Genomic DNA, 16618 nt, shown 5'->3' on the forward strand with positions numbered 1-16618 from the left:
AATACAGGACGGCCGGTGAAACGGGCTGTTGGGGGCACACCACGGGATCGTGGGACAGGTAAGTGACTGTTTTTTAAAGGTCAGCAGCTACAGTTTTTGTTGCTGCTGACTTTTATTTTTTGACAGGGTGAGTCAAAAGTGAGTCGTGCCAATTCTTAAGTCCTCATGCACACTGGATGTTTTACAGCTGCTGTTTTTGGTATTTTTTTCTGCAGTCAGTAAACTCTCCAGCATGTTATCCCATGTGTCCATGCACACATAGCAGGTAATCAGCGTTTTTTCAGACACTGTAAAATGTGTCAAACTTGCGTTTGGACTTTTTTTTTTGTGCTACAAAAAAAAATAACCACAGAAAAATGCTGCCCAGTGTGCATGGAACCTTAACGCTGAAGTTTAGCTTAAAAAACAAACAAACATTTTGTTGTGAAACGGGAAGAATCAGCAATGTATCTAGTGTCAAAAAGCCCTAAGGCATGTGTAGGATAGCCCTATCATATATACAGGATTCAAGCTGACTATAGCTTTAATGCCACCCCACACTTCTTCCTTTGAAACTTGTGACTTTGTCTTGGGAAAATTTGATGACATAGCTGGATTGGAAAAAGCCACAAGTCCATATAGTTAAACCGATAAAAAACCTCCATGTACACAATCCTGTACCCATAGTTGATTCAGAGGAAGGCAAAAGAAAGAAGTAAATAAAAACATGATAAAGCATGATCCAATCTACTCCAGCGGGGGAAAAAATTCCTTTGTCATCCTCCAGGAGGTGACTGGATATTCCCTAGATCAACTATCCCTGGTTTTTTACCTATAAATGTTAGTATCCAGTTATATTCTGTACATTTAGGAATGCATCCAGCTCTTTTTCAGGGAGTTTTTCACATTTTCAAAGCTCTTACTGTGAAGAATCCTTTCTGCTTGTGGAGGTGAATGCTTTTCCTCTAGATGTAAAGAGTACCCCGGTTGGCTATGTTTACTCTTCCACATTATCTGTGGAGGGAACCACAGCTGTCACCCAGGCAGAGCTTCAAACATATCTGCCTTTGTTTATCTCCATTACTTTGGGGTTGCTGGAACTATAGTTTTCAGAATAAAGATCAGGTTGTTTGTGCTTTCTGTTTAAAGCAGTTTTAAAGTGGAAGTAAACCCACTGTTGTATCTTTTACCTACAGGTAAGCCTATCGTGAAGCTTTACCTGTCCGTAAAATGAATATCTCCTAAACATGCACCGTTTCTTTTTCAAGTTGCAGTTTACTACCGCTTTAAACAAAAACAAACGTTTACTGTGTTATTTTGCAGCTTAGCAATTCTTGGATGTGATGACTGCATTCATTTTCTTTTTTCTTTAGGCTCCATTCATACTAGCTTTGCTTTTTTTTAAAAAAAAAAAAAACACTGGATAAAAAACACTGGTAGTAGCGGTTTTTAGGAGTGTTAGCGGTTTAGTAGCATTTTTTTTTTGTTTCCACTGGAAAAATGCTCCAAAAAACTCCACAAAAACACTTTTTTTTTTTCTGCTCCTAGACACTGAAGCTTGAAAAATTCTGATAGCCTAAAGTAGTCCACATGAACACATAGGATAACACTATTTAGCTTCTAGGAGCAGAACAAATAGGCTGATTATGGCTTCTAGGAGCTTAAAAAAAGGCTAGTGTGCATGGAGCCTTGCCTTACAGAGGATTTACCCCCCTTCCTGACCAGGCCATTTTTTTGCAATACGGCACTGCGTTATTTTAACTGACAATTGCGCAGTCATGTAACGCTGTACATAAATTTAAATTTATGGGTTTTTTTTCCCCACAAATAGAACTTTCTTTCGGTGGTATTTGATCACCTCTGCAGTTTTTATTTTTTGCACTATAAACTAAGAAAGACTGACAAATTTGGGGAAAAAAACCCCAATATTTGATTTTTTTTGCTATGAAACATTAAAAATTAAAATCAAATTTCGTCATAAATATAGGCCAAAATGTATTCTGCTACATGTCTGCAAAAAAAAAAAAAAAAATTCCAATACATAGAAATTAATTGGTTTACATGAAAGTTATCGTGTCTACAAATGGCGGTATATATACTGGAATTATTATTTTTAGTGTTTTTTACTAGTAATGGCTGTGATAAGCACTTATTGCGGGACTGCGGTGGGCATTCTAACACTGGGTGGGAACTGACTGCCACTGACATCCCCAGTGACATTAATACAGTGATCAGTGCTAATAAAAAGCACTGACACTGTACTGATGACACTGAGCAGGAAGGGGTTAACTCTTGGGCGATTAAAGGGTTAACTGTGTGCTGTGTGTGTTTTACTAGGGAGACATGCTGCTGTGTATTTCTGTGCTGTGCCGAGAAATACAAAGCAACATGTCTTACTGGCTGGAGAGAGCTTTCTCCCCTGTAAGCTTTGCACAGTAATCGTTGGGTGCTGGTGGGGAATCTCCGGCCGGGACCCGGTGATTGACATGCCTAGCTTACAATTGCTGTACGGGTAGAAAGCCGCACGCACCCCCTACTCGGAAATGCAAATCGCGGTTAAGGATCGCTTTTGCATCCAGGTCACGTTATGTGTGAAAAAAGCCTAAGGCCAGTACCAGCAGTAACTGACAGCAGCAGTAAATGTTCCATGTAGTTGCACATGACGTACTAGCACAGTTGTAGCCACCAGAGACTATGGTGACTACTCAAACACTCTAAGCTTACCTGAAGCGTAGCATTAAAGGTTCGTTAGTTTAATAATGGCAAAAACAAATGCACCATTCGGTTCACATGGAACTGGAACATCTCTGATCATCTTTGGTCTAAAACTGGAAGCAACGAGTATTGTCACATCCAGTTTGTGCAGAATGTAAACAGGCCATTTTTGGCTTGGGAAAGCATCTGATCAAACCAATCTTGGTTTAATCATATGCTTTTAAGGACAGAGGAAAGACCCCTGAAATTCCCACACACGCTTTCCAGTGGAACCTGTTATAGCCCCAAAGTGTTGTTCAGTTGTATATCAAGGCTCATGATTTTGGACTGGCATATTTAACAAACTCTTATATCGTAGGCGTGATGGTCAGGTGTCCACAAACTTTTGATTATATAATGTATATATTTTCTAGCACACAAATACAGATTTTTACAGAGAAGTCTCAGAATAGACCTGGTCTTAAAGTGGTTAAAGTTAAACACAAGCAATTAATGTTATTTTACTCTATCATTCAAGGTTGGCTATTCTTTATATGCAAAAAAAGTTTAATTTTAAAAGGCTTGCAGTAAAGTGTACTTGTATTCTTTCTTTCCTTTTTGTTTTAGATTTTGGGTCATTTTTTGACTTGGAACAAGATCTTCCTGATGAACTAATTAGCTCAAATGAGTTTGCCCTGAGCAATGGTGGAGATGTTAATCAAAGTCATATGAGCCCAGGGATTGTACCTGATGCAGCTGCTAAGCATAAACAACTCTCTGAACTTCTACGGGGCGGAAGTACTACAAACATGGTTATGGGCCTTGGACAAGTGTCCCAGGCTAGCTCTGGTATTGGGTTCATGAACAGTATGGTTAAAAGTCCAGTGACTCAGCCAGGAATGTCATCACCAGCTTTGAGCATTGGAGGTAATGGAGCCAATCCAGTTGGTCCCTCTCAAACGTTAAATTCCTCAACAGCGGGAATGATGCTCTCGTTGAACAACCCGATAGCTCAGCCTAGAATGGGCATGAATTCAGGGATAATCACAGGTGGAAATGGACAAAACATGACGCAAGGACAAATAGTTAATGGATCACTTGGCTTCGGAAGACATCAGCCTGGTGTGCCATACCATAACCAAGGAATGGGAAACTTTAGTAACCTTTTAGGAGAGACACTGCAACAAAGTGGACCACAGATGGGAGGCCAACCAGGAGCAAGAAATCCTCAGGCAACAGCCATAAACAAGGTTAGTAACCTAGTTTAATTAAATGTACATACTTAAATATGTAATGGATTTCTGCCTTATTGTGTTTTTTTTTAATTCTTTATTTAAAGCCAAAAAAAAAAAAAGTCTAGCTGCTGACTTTTAAAAACAGACACTCACTAGTCCCACGATCCAACAATGCACTTACCTCAGCTGTTCTTTCCAGCAGTGTCCTGTCCCAAGCATTGGCATCTTCACTGGGCACCCGGCTGTGACAGCGTGCGGTCTCACAGCTGGGTGCCTACTGTACATGTGTGAGCATGCGCGTTGTGAATGGTCCAGCAGTCTTCTGGGACCTGTCACGTGTCCCAGAAGGCTGGGGGGGGGGGTGTCCGCTTCCGATCGCAGCAGACGTGGGAGCTGGTACCTGCTTCCCAAAATCTCCCATTTCTTTATCAGGAGTGAGGGAGCAGGCCTTAAAGTGGAACTTCCCCTTTTGGGTGGAGCTCCTCTGAATTAAAGAATTTATACAAAGATGAAAAGCAGTGCAAATCTGTTAACCATGAGGTGAGTTAACCTATAGGAAGTGTCAGAAAGTACCCCAAAGGATAATAAAGACTGGTATCGTGTAGGCAAGACTAGGAACAAGTGTGGCAAAAAAAAAAAAAAAAGTACAGAATTCTCAATTTTTCAATTATATACAACAAGTACAGAGGTTAGAAGGGGAGAGAAATAAAAATGGGTGGGGGGGAAGGTAAGAGTAGGGAAAGGAGCTTTTGTGGGGCATTCATGATTGAGATAAGGAAGATTTACCACTTTAGCGAGTTATTTGATGTAGCAGTGTTGATCAGGTGAGATGTATTGTATTTTAATTACTTTTTGATGTAATGCTACACAAGCTAATTGTAGGATGTTGTTTACCTGTATCCAGGAAATTTGAGATGCTTGATTGCCAAATGTAAACAGAGTCTTCATTTCAAAAAATTGTGCTGACCATGCCGTTTTGTCCCAGTTCCAAATTAATAAAAACCGCCCAAAGCCTAATGCTGCCACCTGCATGCTACAGTGTTCGTATTTGTGATGAGCAGTGTTGGTTCTGCGCCAAATGTGGATCTGTGGCCAAAAAGTTAATGCTTGGTCTGATCAGGTCATAGCACATTTTCCCACATGCTTTTGGAACACTTGATGTAAGTTTTTGAAAAATGTAGCTGGGCTTAGTAAGGGAGAGAGGGGTGAGAGGGAGGGTAAGAGGGGAGGAAGAGAGGGGTGGGGGGGAGGTGTGGAAGGAAGAGAGGGTGGGGGGGGAGGGAAGGAGGGGTGGGGGGGAAGAGGGGGTGGGTGGAAGGAGGGAGGAGAGGAAGAGAGCAGTGGAAGGGAGGGAGAGAGAGAGGGGTGGAAGGGATGGAGGGAGAGAGGGGTGGAAGGGATGGAGGGAGAGAGGGGTGGAAGGGATGGAGGGAGAGAGGGGTGGGAGGGGGGGAGGGAGAAAGGGGTGGAAGGGATGGAGGGAGAGAGGGGTGGAAGGGATGGAGGGAGAGAGGGGTGGGTGGGAGGGAGGGAGAAAGGGGTGGGAGGGAGGAAGGGAGAGAGGGGTGGGAGGGAGGGTAAGAGGCAAGGAAGAGAGGGGTGGAAGGAAGAGGGGGTGGGTGGAAGGAGGGAGGGTTATAAGGAAGGGAGGGAGGGGAAGAAGAGAGGGGTGGAAGAAAGGGAGGAGTGGTGGGGAGGGAGGGGTGGAAGGAAGGAGGGGAGGGGTGGGAGAAAGAAAGGGAGGGGTGGAAGGAGGGGATGGGTGGAAGGAATAAAGGGGGGAGGGGTGGAAGGGGAGAGAGAGGAAGGGGTGGAAGGGAAAGAGGGAGGGGTGGGAGGGAAGGAAGAATGGAAGGGAGGGGTGGAAGGAGGGGATGGGTGGAAGGAATAAAGGGGGGAGGGGTGGAAGGGGAGAGAGAGGAAGGGAAAGAGGGAGGGGTGGGAGGGAAGGAAGAATGGAAGGGAGGGAGGGAAGAGTGGAAGGAAAGAGTGGGGGAGGGGTGGAAGAAAGGGAGGGAAGAGTGGAAGGAAAAGAGTGGGGGAGGGGTGGAAGGAAGAAAGGGAGGGAGGGAAGATTGGAAGGAAAAGAGTGGGGGAGGGGTGGAAGAAAGGGAGGGAGGATTGGAAGGAAGAAAATGGAGGGAGGGGTGGAGGAAAGGAGGGGAGGGGTCGAAGGGAGGGAAGAGTGGAAGGAAGAGAGTGGGGGAGGGGTGAATGGAAGAAAGGGAGGGAGGGGTGGATGGAAGAAAGGGAGGGAGGGGTGGAAGGAAGAAAGGGAGGGTGCTCTCCTCCCTGTCAGCTCATGCACACTGCTTTGGATGGCTGTGCACAACCATGCAAAGCGGTGTGCTTACAGTGAAGCACACGGACACAGCAGATAGTGAAACCGCACACGTTAACCCTTTGATCGCCCCTCGTTAACCCCTTCCTGCCCAATGCCATTAGTACAGTGTCAGTGCTTTTTTTTTTTTTTTTTTTTTTTTTTTTTTCTTCTTCCACCGTTGCAATTTTTTCAAGACCATGTTGCAAAAATGAATACACCCCAATGAAAGTCTTAGGAGCAAAGCTAAATTTTAGACAACAGAATCCTAATTAACAAGAATTCAACAGGTATCCAGCAGACAGTTGATTATAAAAGGGCATTGCTTAACCACTTACCTCCCTTCCTGACCAGGCCATTTTTTGCTTTACCTTAACTGACAATTGCGCGGTCATGCAACGCTGCACCCAAATTAAATTTATGTCCTTTTTTCCCTACGAATAGAGCTTTCTTTGCTAAAAAAAAAAATCCCATTATGTGTAAATTAATTGGTTTATGTGAAAGTTGTAGCGTTTGCAAATGGCGGTGTGTATATACTGGTTTTTTTTAACTAGTAACGCTCAGCGAATTATAGCGGGACTGTGGTGGGCATTCTGACACTGGGGGGAACTGATTTGGTGTCACTGACATCCCCATTGACACCAATACAGTGATCAGTGCTAATAAGCACTGACACTGTACTAATAGAACTGGGCATGAAGGGGTTAACATCTGGGGTGATCAAAGGGTTAACTGTGCTGTGTGTCGTTTTACATTATGTTTGGTGTGTGTGCTTCACTGTAAGCACACTGCTTTGCATGGCTCTTCCCCATGATGTTATGATGTTTAAAAAGATATTTTGTATTTACTTGACTTTAAGTTGGTTGTTTTGATACACCTCTTGTGTCCTGTGAAAGCAGCTTCCCTTTGACTGGTATTCCAGTCAACTTACTTTCTTTTGTACTAATACGTATACTGCAGGGCCCACACTGACTTGGTGAGTTGGCATATTTCTATGGTTTAAACCATTTTACCTCTTTATTATCAATACAAAATGACGGGTTCTAATCCTGCTCCTCTGTCTCCATTCCACTGGATATCATGAGATAAATACCTCATATTTTGATGAAATAACTCATGCTCTATTTTAGTAGCATTTGTTTGTGAATTGGAAACATTTTTTTGGAAAAATGTTATGAGCTTTTTTTTAATATTTTCTCACATTTTAAAGTGGAAAATAACTGGTAATTTAAAAAAAATGGGAAAAAAAACCCTAATTTTTAGCTAATTTCTTCATTTTTCCACAAACTTACATCTTCAAAAAACTTGTCACGACTTTTACTAAATATCTTGGACTGTCTACTTTCCAAAAAGGTGTCATTTGGGGGTGTTTGTACTGTCCTGTTATTTTGGGGCCTCAAGAAATGAGATTGGCTATCAGTACATGTGGATTGATCAATTATCTAATATATACCATAGTTCAGGGCTCAAAATTTTAAGTCCTGAGCCACTAGCCAGGCCTTAAGAGTTACTTGCAACCAGTTGCCCCACCCCTAAACACACCCTCTTAAATTATCTCATGAAGTGGCACTGTTAAATGTTTTATGTAGAATAAAGGTACAACAATAAATATTAACAACTTTAACAATATTAACATAAAGCAATGTAAACATAAAAGGAAAAATAAGTGCTTTACATCAATAGGGAAACAGAATGATGCACAGTGTGGAGGTCAGCGGTGTGACACATAGTGCAGGGGAAGGGGTACGTACGGAGTGTACAGCGGTGGGTAGTTTGTGCAGGTGAGGAGTGTGGAATGTAGGAAAGGGAGGAAGGAAAAGGAGGGGAGGAGTAGGTGAAAGGGAGGGGTGGAAGGAAGGTTGGACTTACATGGATGGTTCTCGGCTCACTGGCCCAGTCAGAAACATCACAGAGCTGCTGGCTACTCAGTATACAGTTTCCTGCCACACATCCACAGCACAGGGGAAGCAGAGCAGATCTAGCCTCTCTCCTCTCCTATTGGTGCGAAGGATGGGGGAGGGGCTGGGCACTGAGGAGCACACACTGGGGCCAAAAAGAAAACTGAAATCAGACGGACAGTCGGGGATGATCGGTGCATTTTGGGTGGCAGTTACAAGCATGGATCTCCCTGTTTTTGCTTTCAGTGAAGCAGCTGAAAGACGCTTCTCCACCTCTCCTTCCCACGGTTTTCAGCTGCATCTTTGAAAAGCCATACAGGGAGATCGGTGCTTGTAACTGCCGCCACCACCACCCCTTTAACACACCCTTCGTCCCGACCTGCTCACCCCCACATAATTTCCACTCGCCAAATGCGAGCAGGTGAGTGGAAATTTTGAGGACTGCCATAGTTTGTAGACTCTATAATTTTCACACAAACTAATATATAGTATAAATAAACTGATTTTGGTTTTTACCAAAGAAATGTAGCAGAATACATTTTGGCCTCAATTTATAAAGAAAGATTGTGTTTGCAGAAAAACGTGTTTTTGTTTTTTCCAACTTTTTCTGTATTTCTCATTCATATAGCAAAAAAGAAAAAGTCCAGTTGTGATTAAGTACCACCAGAAGAATGGTCTATTTGTGTGGAAAAAATATATAAATTTCATTTGGGTACAGTGTTGCATGGCTGAGCAGTTACCATTTAAAGTAGTGCGCCGCTAAATAGCAAAAAATGCCCTGGTCATGAAGGGGGTAAAACCTGGAGGTCAAGTGGTTAAGGTTAATAGTAATTAGGTAGATAATCTCTTGCATACTAAAAAGTTAGAAAAACTAGGCATTTTCAGCCTTCATGTGTCAATGCATGTTTAAATATATTTAAGATAACTGTATAGTGTCACTTTTTTTTTTTTTTTTTTTCTCCCAAGGATTGTGCCCAGGAGTTCAGTCGACTGGGGGGGAAACTATGATCATGCAAACAGGAAGGCTGTTGTGTTGTCATGCCAAGTTGAAATGCTTAGCAGTGGTTAGCTGTCTGGATATTATGACGATAATGGATTTTTTTCCCACTCTAGCTTTTAATTTAAATTGCAATGTTTTTTTAATGTAATTTTGATGTTGATTATATTTATGCTTATTCCATAGTTGCATTATTTGGGACTTATTTTTCTTCTCTTTCCAGCTTGGAATAATGAACAATTCTAATCCATATGTGGCATCGTATGGACAGAATTCATGTCCACAGGAAGGAACTGCAGGGATTAGTTTGCAAATGCAGAACAAAGCTGCTCTAAGGAATGTTTCAGAGTTTTCACTGGAAAAGAAGCCTGGAACTAGCTTGACAAACATGGTGAGTATAACAGAGCTGGTAGAGGGGAAATAAGGGGATTGTTATTGCTGACTTCTCCCCTCTAACAATACTAGTTTTCAGGCTTTCATACTGAATAATGTATTCAGGCTTTGAGTCACTCATCTGGAGCAAATAAGAGGGTATAAGATATTCTGATATTAAAGCGAAACTTCACTCAAAAGGGTGCATCTTTATAGCTGCTGATTGTTAATTTTTTGGGGGGTAGACTGGAGCTCCTGTTTAATTTACAGACTGAGCAATGAAATTACCGTACCAGTAAGATGATGCTTTTTAAAGGGCTAATCTACAGCAGTGTTGCCAACCCCCCGAAGTGAAAAGTACTGACAGGATGCTCAAAATTTATAAACTGCACCAATATATTTTTTTATTTTTCTGACAAAAATTGACATTTACGGACGGTCACATTTTTTTACTGACACTTCAAAAAAGTACGTAAATTGGAAGTTTTAAGCACAAACCAGTGCAAATATCAATATGTAAGCTATAAACATGGCAGCGCAGTCACTGACCTCCTCTCAGGTGCACGGTGTAGGGCTCAGTCAGACAGTCCTCTCCAGGCTCCAGCTTGGTGGCGCTGGTTAATGATTGTGTACATGGTACAGGGGATGGTTAGGGGCTGTGGACATAGTACAGGGGATGGTTAGGGGCTGTGGACATAGTACAGGGGATGGTTAGGGGCTGTGGACATAGTACAGGGGATGGTTAGGGGCTGTGGACATAGTACAGGGGATGGTTAGGGGCTGTGGACATAGTACAGGGGATGGTTAGGGGCTGTGAACATGGTACAGGGGATGGTACAGGGGATGGTTAGGGGCTGTGGACATGGTACAGGGGATGGTTAGGGGCTGTGGACATGGTACAGGCGATGGTTAGGGGCCGTGGACATGGTACAGGCGATGGTTAGGGGCCGTGGACATGGTACAGGCGATGGTTAGGGGCCGTGGACATGGTACAGGCGATGGTTAGGGGCCGTGGACATGGTACAGGCGATGGTTAGGGGCCGTGGACATGGTACAGGCGATGGTTAGGGGCCGTGGACATGGTACAGGGGATGGTTAGGGGCCGTGGACATGGTACAGGGGATGGTTAGGGGCCGTGGACATGGTACAGGGGATGGTTAGGGGCTGTGGACATGGTACAGGGGATGGTTAGGGGCTGTGGACATGGTACAGGAGATGGTTAGGGGCTGTGGACATGGTACAGGCGATGGTTAGGGGTTGTGGACATGGTACAGGGGTATGGAGACAGGCTGCGGACATGGTACAGGAGAACGGAGACGGTTAGGCTGCGGACAGGGTTCAGGAGACTGGTTAGGCTGCGGACAGGGTTCAGGAGACCGGAGACTGGTTAGGCTGCGGACAGGGTTCAGGAGAACGGAGACTGGTTAGGCTGCGAAGGACAGGGTACAGGAGAACGGAGACTGTTAGGCTGCGGAGGACAGGGTTTAGGAGAACGGAGACTGGTTAGGCTGCGGACAGGGTACAGGAGAACGGAGACTGTTAGGCTGCGGAGGACAGGGTACAGGAGAACGGAGACTGTTAGGCTGCGGAGGACAGGGTACAGGAGAACGGAGACTGTTAGGCTGTAGACAGGGTTCAGGAGACTGTCAGGCTGCGGAGGACAGGGTACAGGAGAATGGCAACCCTAATCTACAGCTTGGTTGCAGAGAGTTACTGCTTTATTGCTTAACCAAGTTCACTTTATATATCATAAAATCATGTGTGATTTTTTTTTTTTTTTTTGGTCAATTTTAGGTTGATTTAGGCTTGAATAACACAGGTCTGCAAAAAAATTTTTCAAGAGCTGTTTTGGTTATTCCACGTAAGCTTTGTTTTTTGGTAGTCTGAATACCTCAAAATAAATGGAAATAGACTTATAAAATTAAAGTTTTATTAACATTTTTTTCATGAAAATCCTTTTTTTGAACTGAAATGAGCTCACCTGCACACACTAAACTCGATTCTTCCCTGTGAGGCTCCTCTTGGTGCATTTACGCTTGTGAGTAGCATCTGGAATGTCTCTCTGAAGCATCCAACAGTAGTCTGCCATCATTGTAATGCTCCATTTTCCCTGGTATCTCCTTTCCATCTCTTTAATGTCTTGCTGGAATCGTTCACCTTGTTCCTCACAGCTCCCAATTTTTCAGGCAAGTAGTCAAGGTGGGACTGGAGGAAATGCATTTTCAAACTCATCAGGCAACCTAAAGCTTGAAATGCTTTCAGCATTCGTTCGACGATCTTTTTGTAGTGAGGGTCTTTGTTATTGCCTAAAAATTTCTGTACGACTTCTTTAAATGCAATCCACCCTTCTTTTTGAGGATCTGTCATGGTATTGACAAACTCTTGATCGACTATAAGGCTTCTGATGTCTGGTCCGACGAGCACACCTTCCTTCAATTTTGCTTCCGACAGGCCTGGAAACTTGGTGACCAAGTATTTGAAGCATTCTCCATCTCTTGAAAGTGATTTTACGAATTGCTTCATCAATCCCAATTTTATGTGGAGAGGTGGTAGAAGAACTTTATGGGAAGGTACCAAAGTTTCTTGGAGGACATTTTTTTCACCAACTGTTAGCACCCTCGGCTGCCAACTCTTCTTGGTCCAGTGATTTTGCGGGTCTCGACTGTCCCATAGAAACAGAAAACAAGGGTATTTGGTATACCCAGCTTGTTGCCGGAGCAGCATGCACAAGACCTTCCAGTCCCCACACACTTGCCAACCATGGTCTTCATATTTAAGTTTACGAAGAACCAATTCCAAGTTCTCGTAGGTTTCCTTCAAGTGTATGGAATGACCTACAGGTATGGAAGTGTAAAAACTATCGTTGTGGAGTAAAACTGCTTTGAGACTTCTTTTTGAATAATCTATAAAAAGATGCCATTGCTCTGAATCATATTGGATTTTAAATTGACCCATCCGACCTTCGACATCGATGCAGTAAACCAACTTGGGCGAAGTAAGGATGAACTGCTTTTCACGATGTCTGAACCATGAAGATGACACTCCTGGCAACAATAAACTCCTGCTTTTCAGCCTTTGATTCAAGTAACTCAGCGGCATCTTTGGGAAGATTCAAGTCTCTTACCAAATCATTCATCTCCTCCTGAGAAAACAATTTTGGTCTTGTATCATCTTCAAAGTCAGAACTTGATTCATCATCTGATTCAGGTATGACTTCACCTTCATCGGAGCTAGGTATCTCTTCCAAGGTAGCAGGGGGCTTGGGTACTGGTATATCTGTGCCATGGGGGATGGGACGAATTGCTGAGTGAAGATTGGGGTATAAAATGGAATGCTTCCATTTGGAATTAAACCCATTCACATCGCATGAACAAAAGTAACAGTCGTCACTATGGTTCTTTTGCTCTCGCTATACCATAGGAATCCCATAATGGAAAGATTTTTTTTCTTACCCTTGAACCAGTTTCGGAGGTCCTCAACACACCGTTTGCACACTTTATGAGGCGCCCAAACTTTATCTTGATCTCCAATTTTTAGTCCAAAGTATGCTAAGTATACTTTTTTTTCACAAAGTCTGTAATACTCTGCTGTTGCTTCAACACTGTATATTCACCACAGATGAAACATAAACTGTCTGGCGAATTAATACACTTTCGCGGAGCCATAACGTAACGGTTGAAGAATGACGAGCTAACACGAACTGTGATGAAAAAGTGTGAACAGCCTAGAACCAAGAACCTGATGATGATTCATGCACAAGTGTGGACTGCAGGAGAGAGCAGCTCTTTGTCTGTACACAAGACGTCACAGTGCTGGCCACGCCCCCCTGCACTGACCGGAGCTGCTGCTATCTGCCCTGTGTCTCCCTCCCACTGGATTCTTCAGGAAGGATTAACCCCTTCTACCATTAGAAGCACAGACATAGGGCTAAGGCTTACGTATACAGCATGCTGCTGAGTATCCCAGTAGTCAGACATGTCACTCAGAACAGCACTTGTATTCACCCCCTTTGCAGGGGGGGAGGGGCAGAGATTGTTTACCTGCAAATAACAACAAAGGGCCAGAAGAGAACAAGGGAAATGAGGAAATATAATTTTTTTTTCCCCTAAAACTTGCTTAGCTTATGTATATATTGCTGACCATCAGATTTACAGTGCTATATTTTTTTTTTTACATAACTCGGACAACCCCTTTAAGGTTTTTTTGGCATTTTATATCTTAAATGCACTTATGTGAATTAATTAATAGTAATTTGGACTTTAAATTTGGTTAAAAACCCATAATATAAAAAAAATACCAAAAATTAAAAAACTTTTATACATTTGAAGACAATTTTGCATTTTGTGGCAAATCATGACATCTAGGAGTTTTTTCAATTTTTTATTTGTTTTCAGCACACCAAAATACATGGAAATTTAGATGAAATGAATCAAACAGCTTTTTAGTCGCTGACCTGTGTATTGTAAAAGATATGTTTGAAAAATTACACGGTGGTAAAGTGATTCTAAAGATTGCAATTTATAAAAAAAAAATAAACAAAAAAAAAACATCTCCTGTAGCCATCAGCTTGTGATTAACTATGTACGTCCAAAGAGCGGAACTGGTTAAGAAAAGAGGGCATACATGCTTTGAAATCCTTGTTATGCAGTAGGTAAAATAATTGTGGACTTGTATAATGTAAGGTGGCATTGGTTTGGTGTTTAAAAATCTTTCAATTTATATACTGGTATGTAAAAATGTTTTAATGTGTGTAATGTATCCAATTGTTTGTGTTGGTTCCAAATAACGTGTGGGAGTAGTCCTTCCTCCCCCACAGCAGCTGTCACTTTTCAAATTTGTACAGGGCTCTACCTGTAATCCATTATATTCATTCACATTCTTTTCCTGGTTCTCCTCTAATTTTATTCTCCTTTTTTGTTCTCTCTCTACTTTTTTTTTTCTTATCTTAATTTCCTTTTTTCCTATGTCGATTTTCCCTTTTAATGATCACTTAAAGGATATCCATACTTTGGAAAGTTCTTTATGAAACTCAGTGATTGGTTCATTCACTTCTAGAATATTACTGCACTGGAAATTTCCCATTTTTTCCTTGTTTGTCTCTGGATTCTGCTGCTACCTCTGAAGGAGTAGCAAAGGAAGTGTGTGAAAGTGTATTTTATGCAGTGTACCCATCTTATCAGCCCCCTTGCTGGCTGCACAACCCGGGTTGCTTTACAGCTGAAGAAATGTTGCACGAGGATGCGTCTAAATTTTTTTTTTTTTTTCCCCATTGAGTGCAATGCATCAGTGATATACCTTCTCAGCAGCAATTCCTCTACCAACAGTACTCTGCTTATCTCCAGCATTTCACAGTTTATTAAACACATACATGTCTCTTGTTTACTTTTGGTCTGTTAAATATACTATTTAAAGTGTTTTGTTATATCTGGGTATATAATCTGGGGATTGGGGAAACCCTGTTGATCTTGCCAGAAACCCTGTGAGTTTATAGTGTCCTGTGTTCTCTACCTCTGCTGACTGTTAAGCACTGTTATGGAGTCGAGAAGAGGAGGAGGTGTTCTTTAGTGTATATATTATATATGTATGTGTGTGTAATAAAAATAATAATAAAAAAATATATATATGTAATTATCCTTTTTGTTTGGCACCTCCGGCTACAACGGCATCTCAGGTCCACAAGGTGTGCTCTGACCCCCCTGCTGTCACTTGGTGCCCCGATTTATCCTGATCTGAGATGACTAAAAGGGGGAAAGAAATTCGGGCCTTGCCGGAGTCGGCTGGGCAAGATGGCAGTAACCCGATCCGTGCATCCAAGGAGAAGCAGAGGGAGGTTGCTGAAAATTTTTTTGCCAGTCTGCTCACCAGGGAATCTCCCCAGAAACTACTTTTGGACCCCGCTACTGATCCGGACTTAGATTGTACAGGCTATACACAGATCCCTCTTGCACTTGTAGACCCAAGAGATCCCCATCCTGCAGTCCCGCAGTGAGTATTCCTCCATCCCAGTCTCATGGGACACAGCCTGCTGTTTCCATTGCAGATCATCTTGAACCCACCCTTAGAGAAATTCTCTCCGCAGTCACTACATGCACCTCATCTGTGGCGGTCCTTACTGGGGAGGTGAAGGGGGTGAGGATGCAGTTGACCCTGGTGCGTCAAGATATGCAGAAAATGTGGGACCGCACTGCGGCCTTGGAGGAGAGAGTGAGTACCCTGGAAGATGACTGGCAACCATTACATAGGGACGTGCGATTTGTGCAATCGATCGCTTCTACTGTTGCCTCTAGATTAAAAGATTTGGAAAATTGGTTACGCCGCAATAGTGTGCACCAGGGGCGGACTGACAACTCATGGGGCCCCCGGGCAATAGGGGATCATGGGCCCCTGTGTCCTTGCCCAAACTCAAAAAAGCCTATGAAAAAGGTACCAGGGGCATCACATGGGGCTCCCTACTGACCCCAGGCCCTCAGGCAGTGCCCGAGTTTCCAAATGGTCAGTCCGCCCCTGGTGTGCACCTAGTGGGTATCCCGGAGCGCACTGAGGGTAAAAACCCTGTAGCCTTTATTGAAGCTTGGCTGACCTCTACTTTTGGCTGTGATGCATTCTCCCCCATGTTTGCAGTAGAACGTGCACACAGAATCCCAGCACGTGCTCCTCCAGTTGGCGCTCCTCCTTGACCCTTTTAGTTCAGACTCTTCAATTATTGGGACAGAGATACCATTCTCTCCAGGACCAGAAGCAAAGGTAAACTGTCCGTTGACAATGTTCAAGTATCCTTATTTCCAGATTTTTCCGTGGAAGTTCAAAAGCAACGCGCAAAATTCCTGGATGTCAAGAAACGTTTTTGGCATTGGGTCTTCACTATGCCATGCTATATCCGGCTAAACTTCACGTGCTTGCGGATGACGCTTCTCACTTTTTTGATAATCCTAATGGAGCCTTGCAGTGGTTGGATGGAGCGGAACATCGCCTGGCAAACTCCCCTGGAACCTGACCTTGGGGACCTGGCTGATTTTTAGTGCCTTAAACTCAGCTTAGCAGAACAGCGGGGTATTGCTCTCACATTTCCTTCCCTTTTTGTATCAGATTTTTTTCCCGCTTAAGTTGGGGCTCCTCCCCGCTT

The 16618-nt window shown here is 43.2% G+C and overlaps 1 protein-coding gene across 1 annotated transcript in view; it reads left to right on the forward strand.

Annotated features, from left to right (window-relative positions):
- Positions 1-16618, forward strand: part of EP300 (EP300 lysine acetyltransferase) — a 149185-nt gene that overhangs the window by 12699 nt on the left and 119868 nt on the right. Inside the window, exons 2-3 of the mRNA XM_089692644.1 lie at positions 3301-3923; positions 9347-9514. Coding sequence (XP_089548770.1) covers positions 3301-3923; positions 9347-9514 — 791 coding nt within the window. The remainder of the gene's footprint in view (positions 1-3300; positions 3924-9346; positions 9515-16618) is intronic.

This window comes from Staurois parvus, unplaced genomic scaffold, assembly GCF_062004578.1.
Source record: "Staurois parvus isolate SC_StPar_1 unplaced genomic scaffold, SC_StPar_1.0 ptg000597l, whole genome shotgun sequence".
Lineage (NCBI taxonomy): Eukaryota > Metazoa > Chordata > Amphibia > Anura > Ranidae > Staurois > Staurois parvus.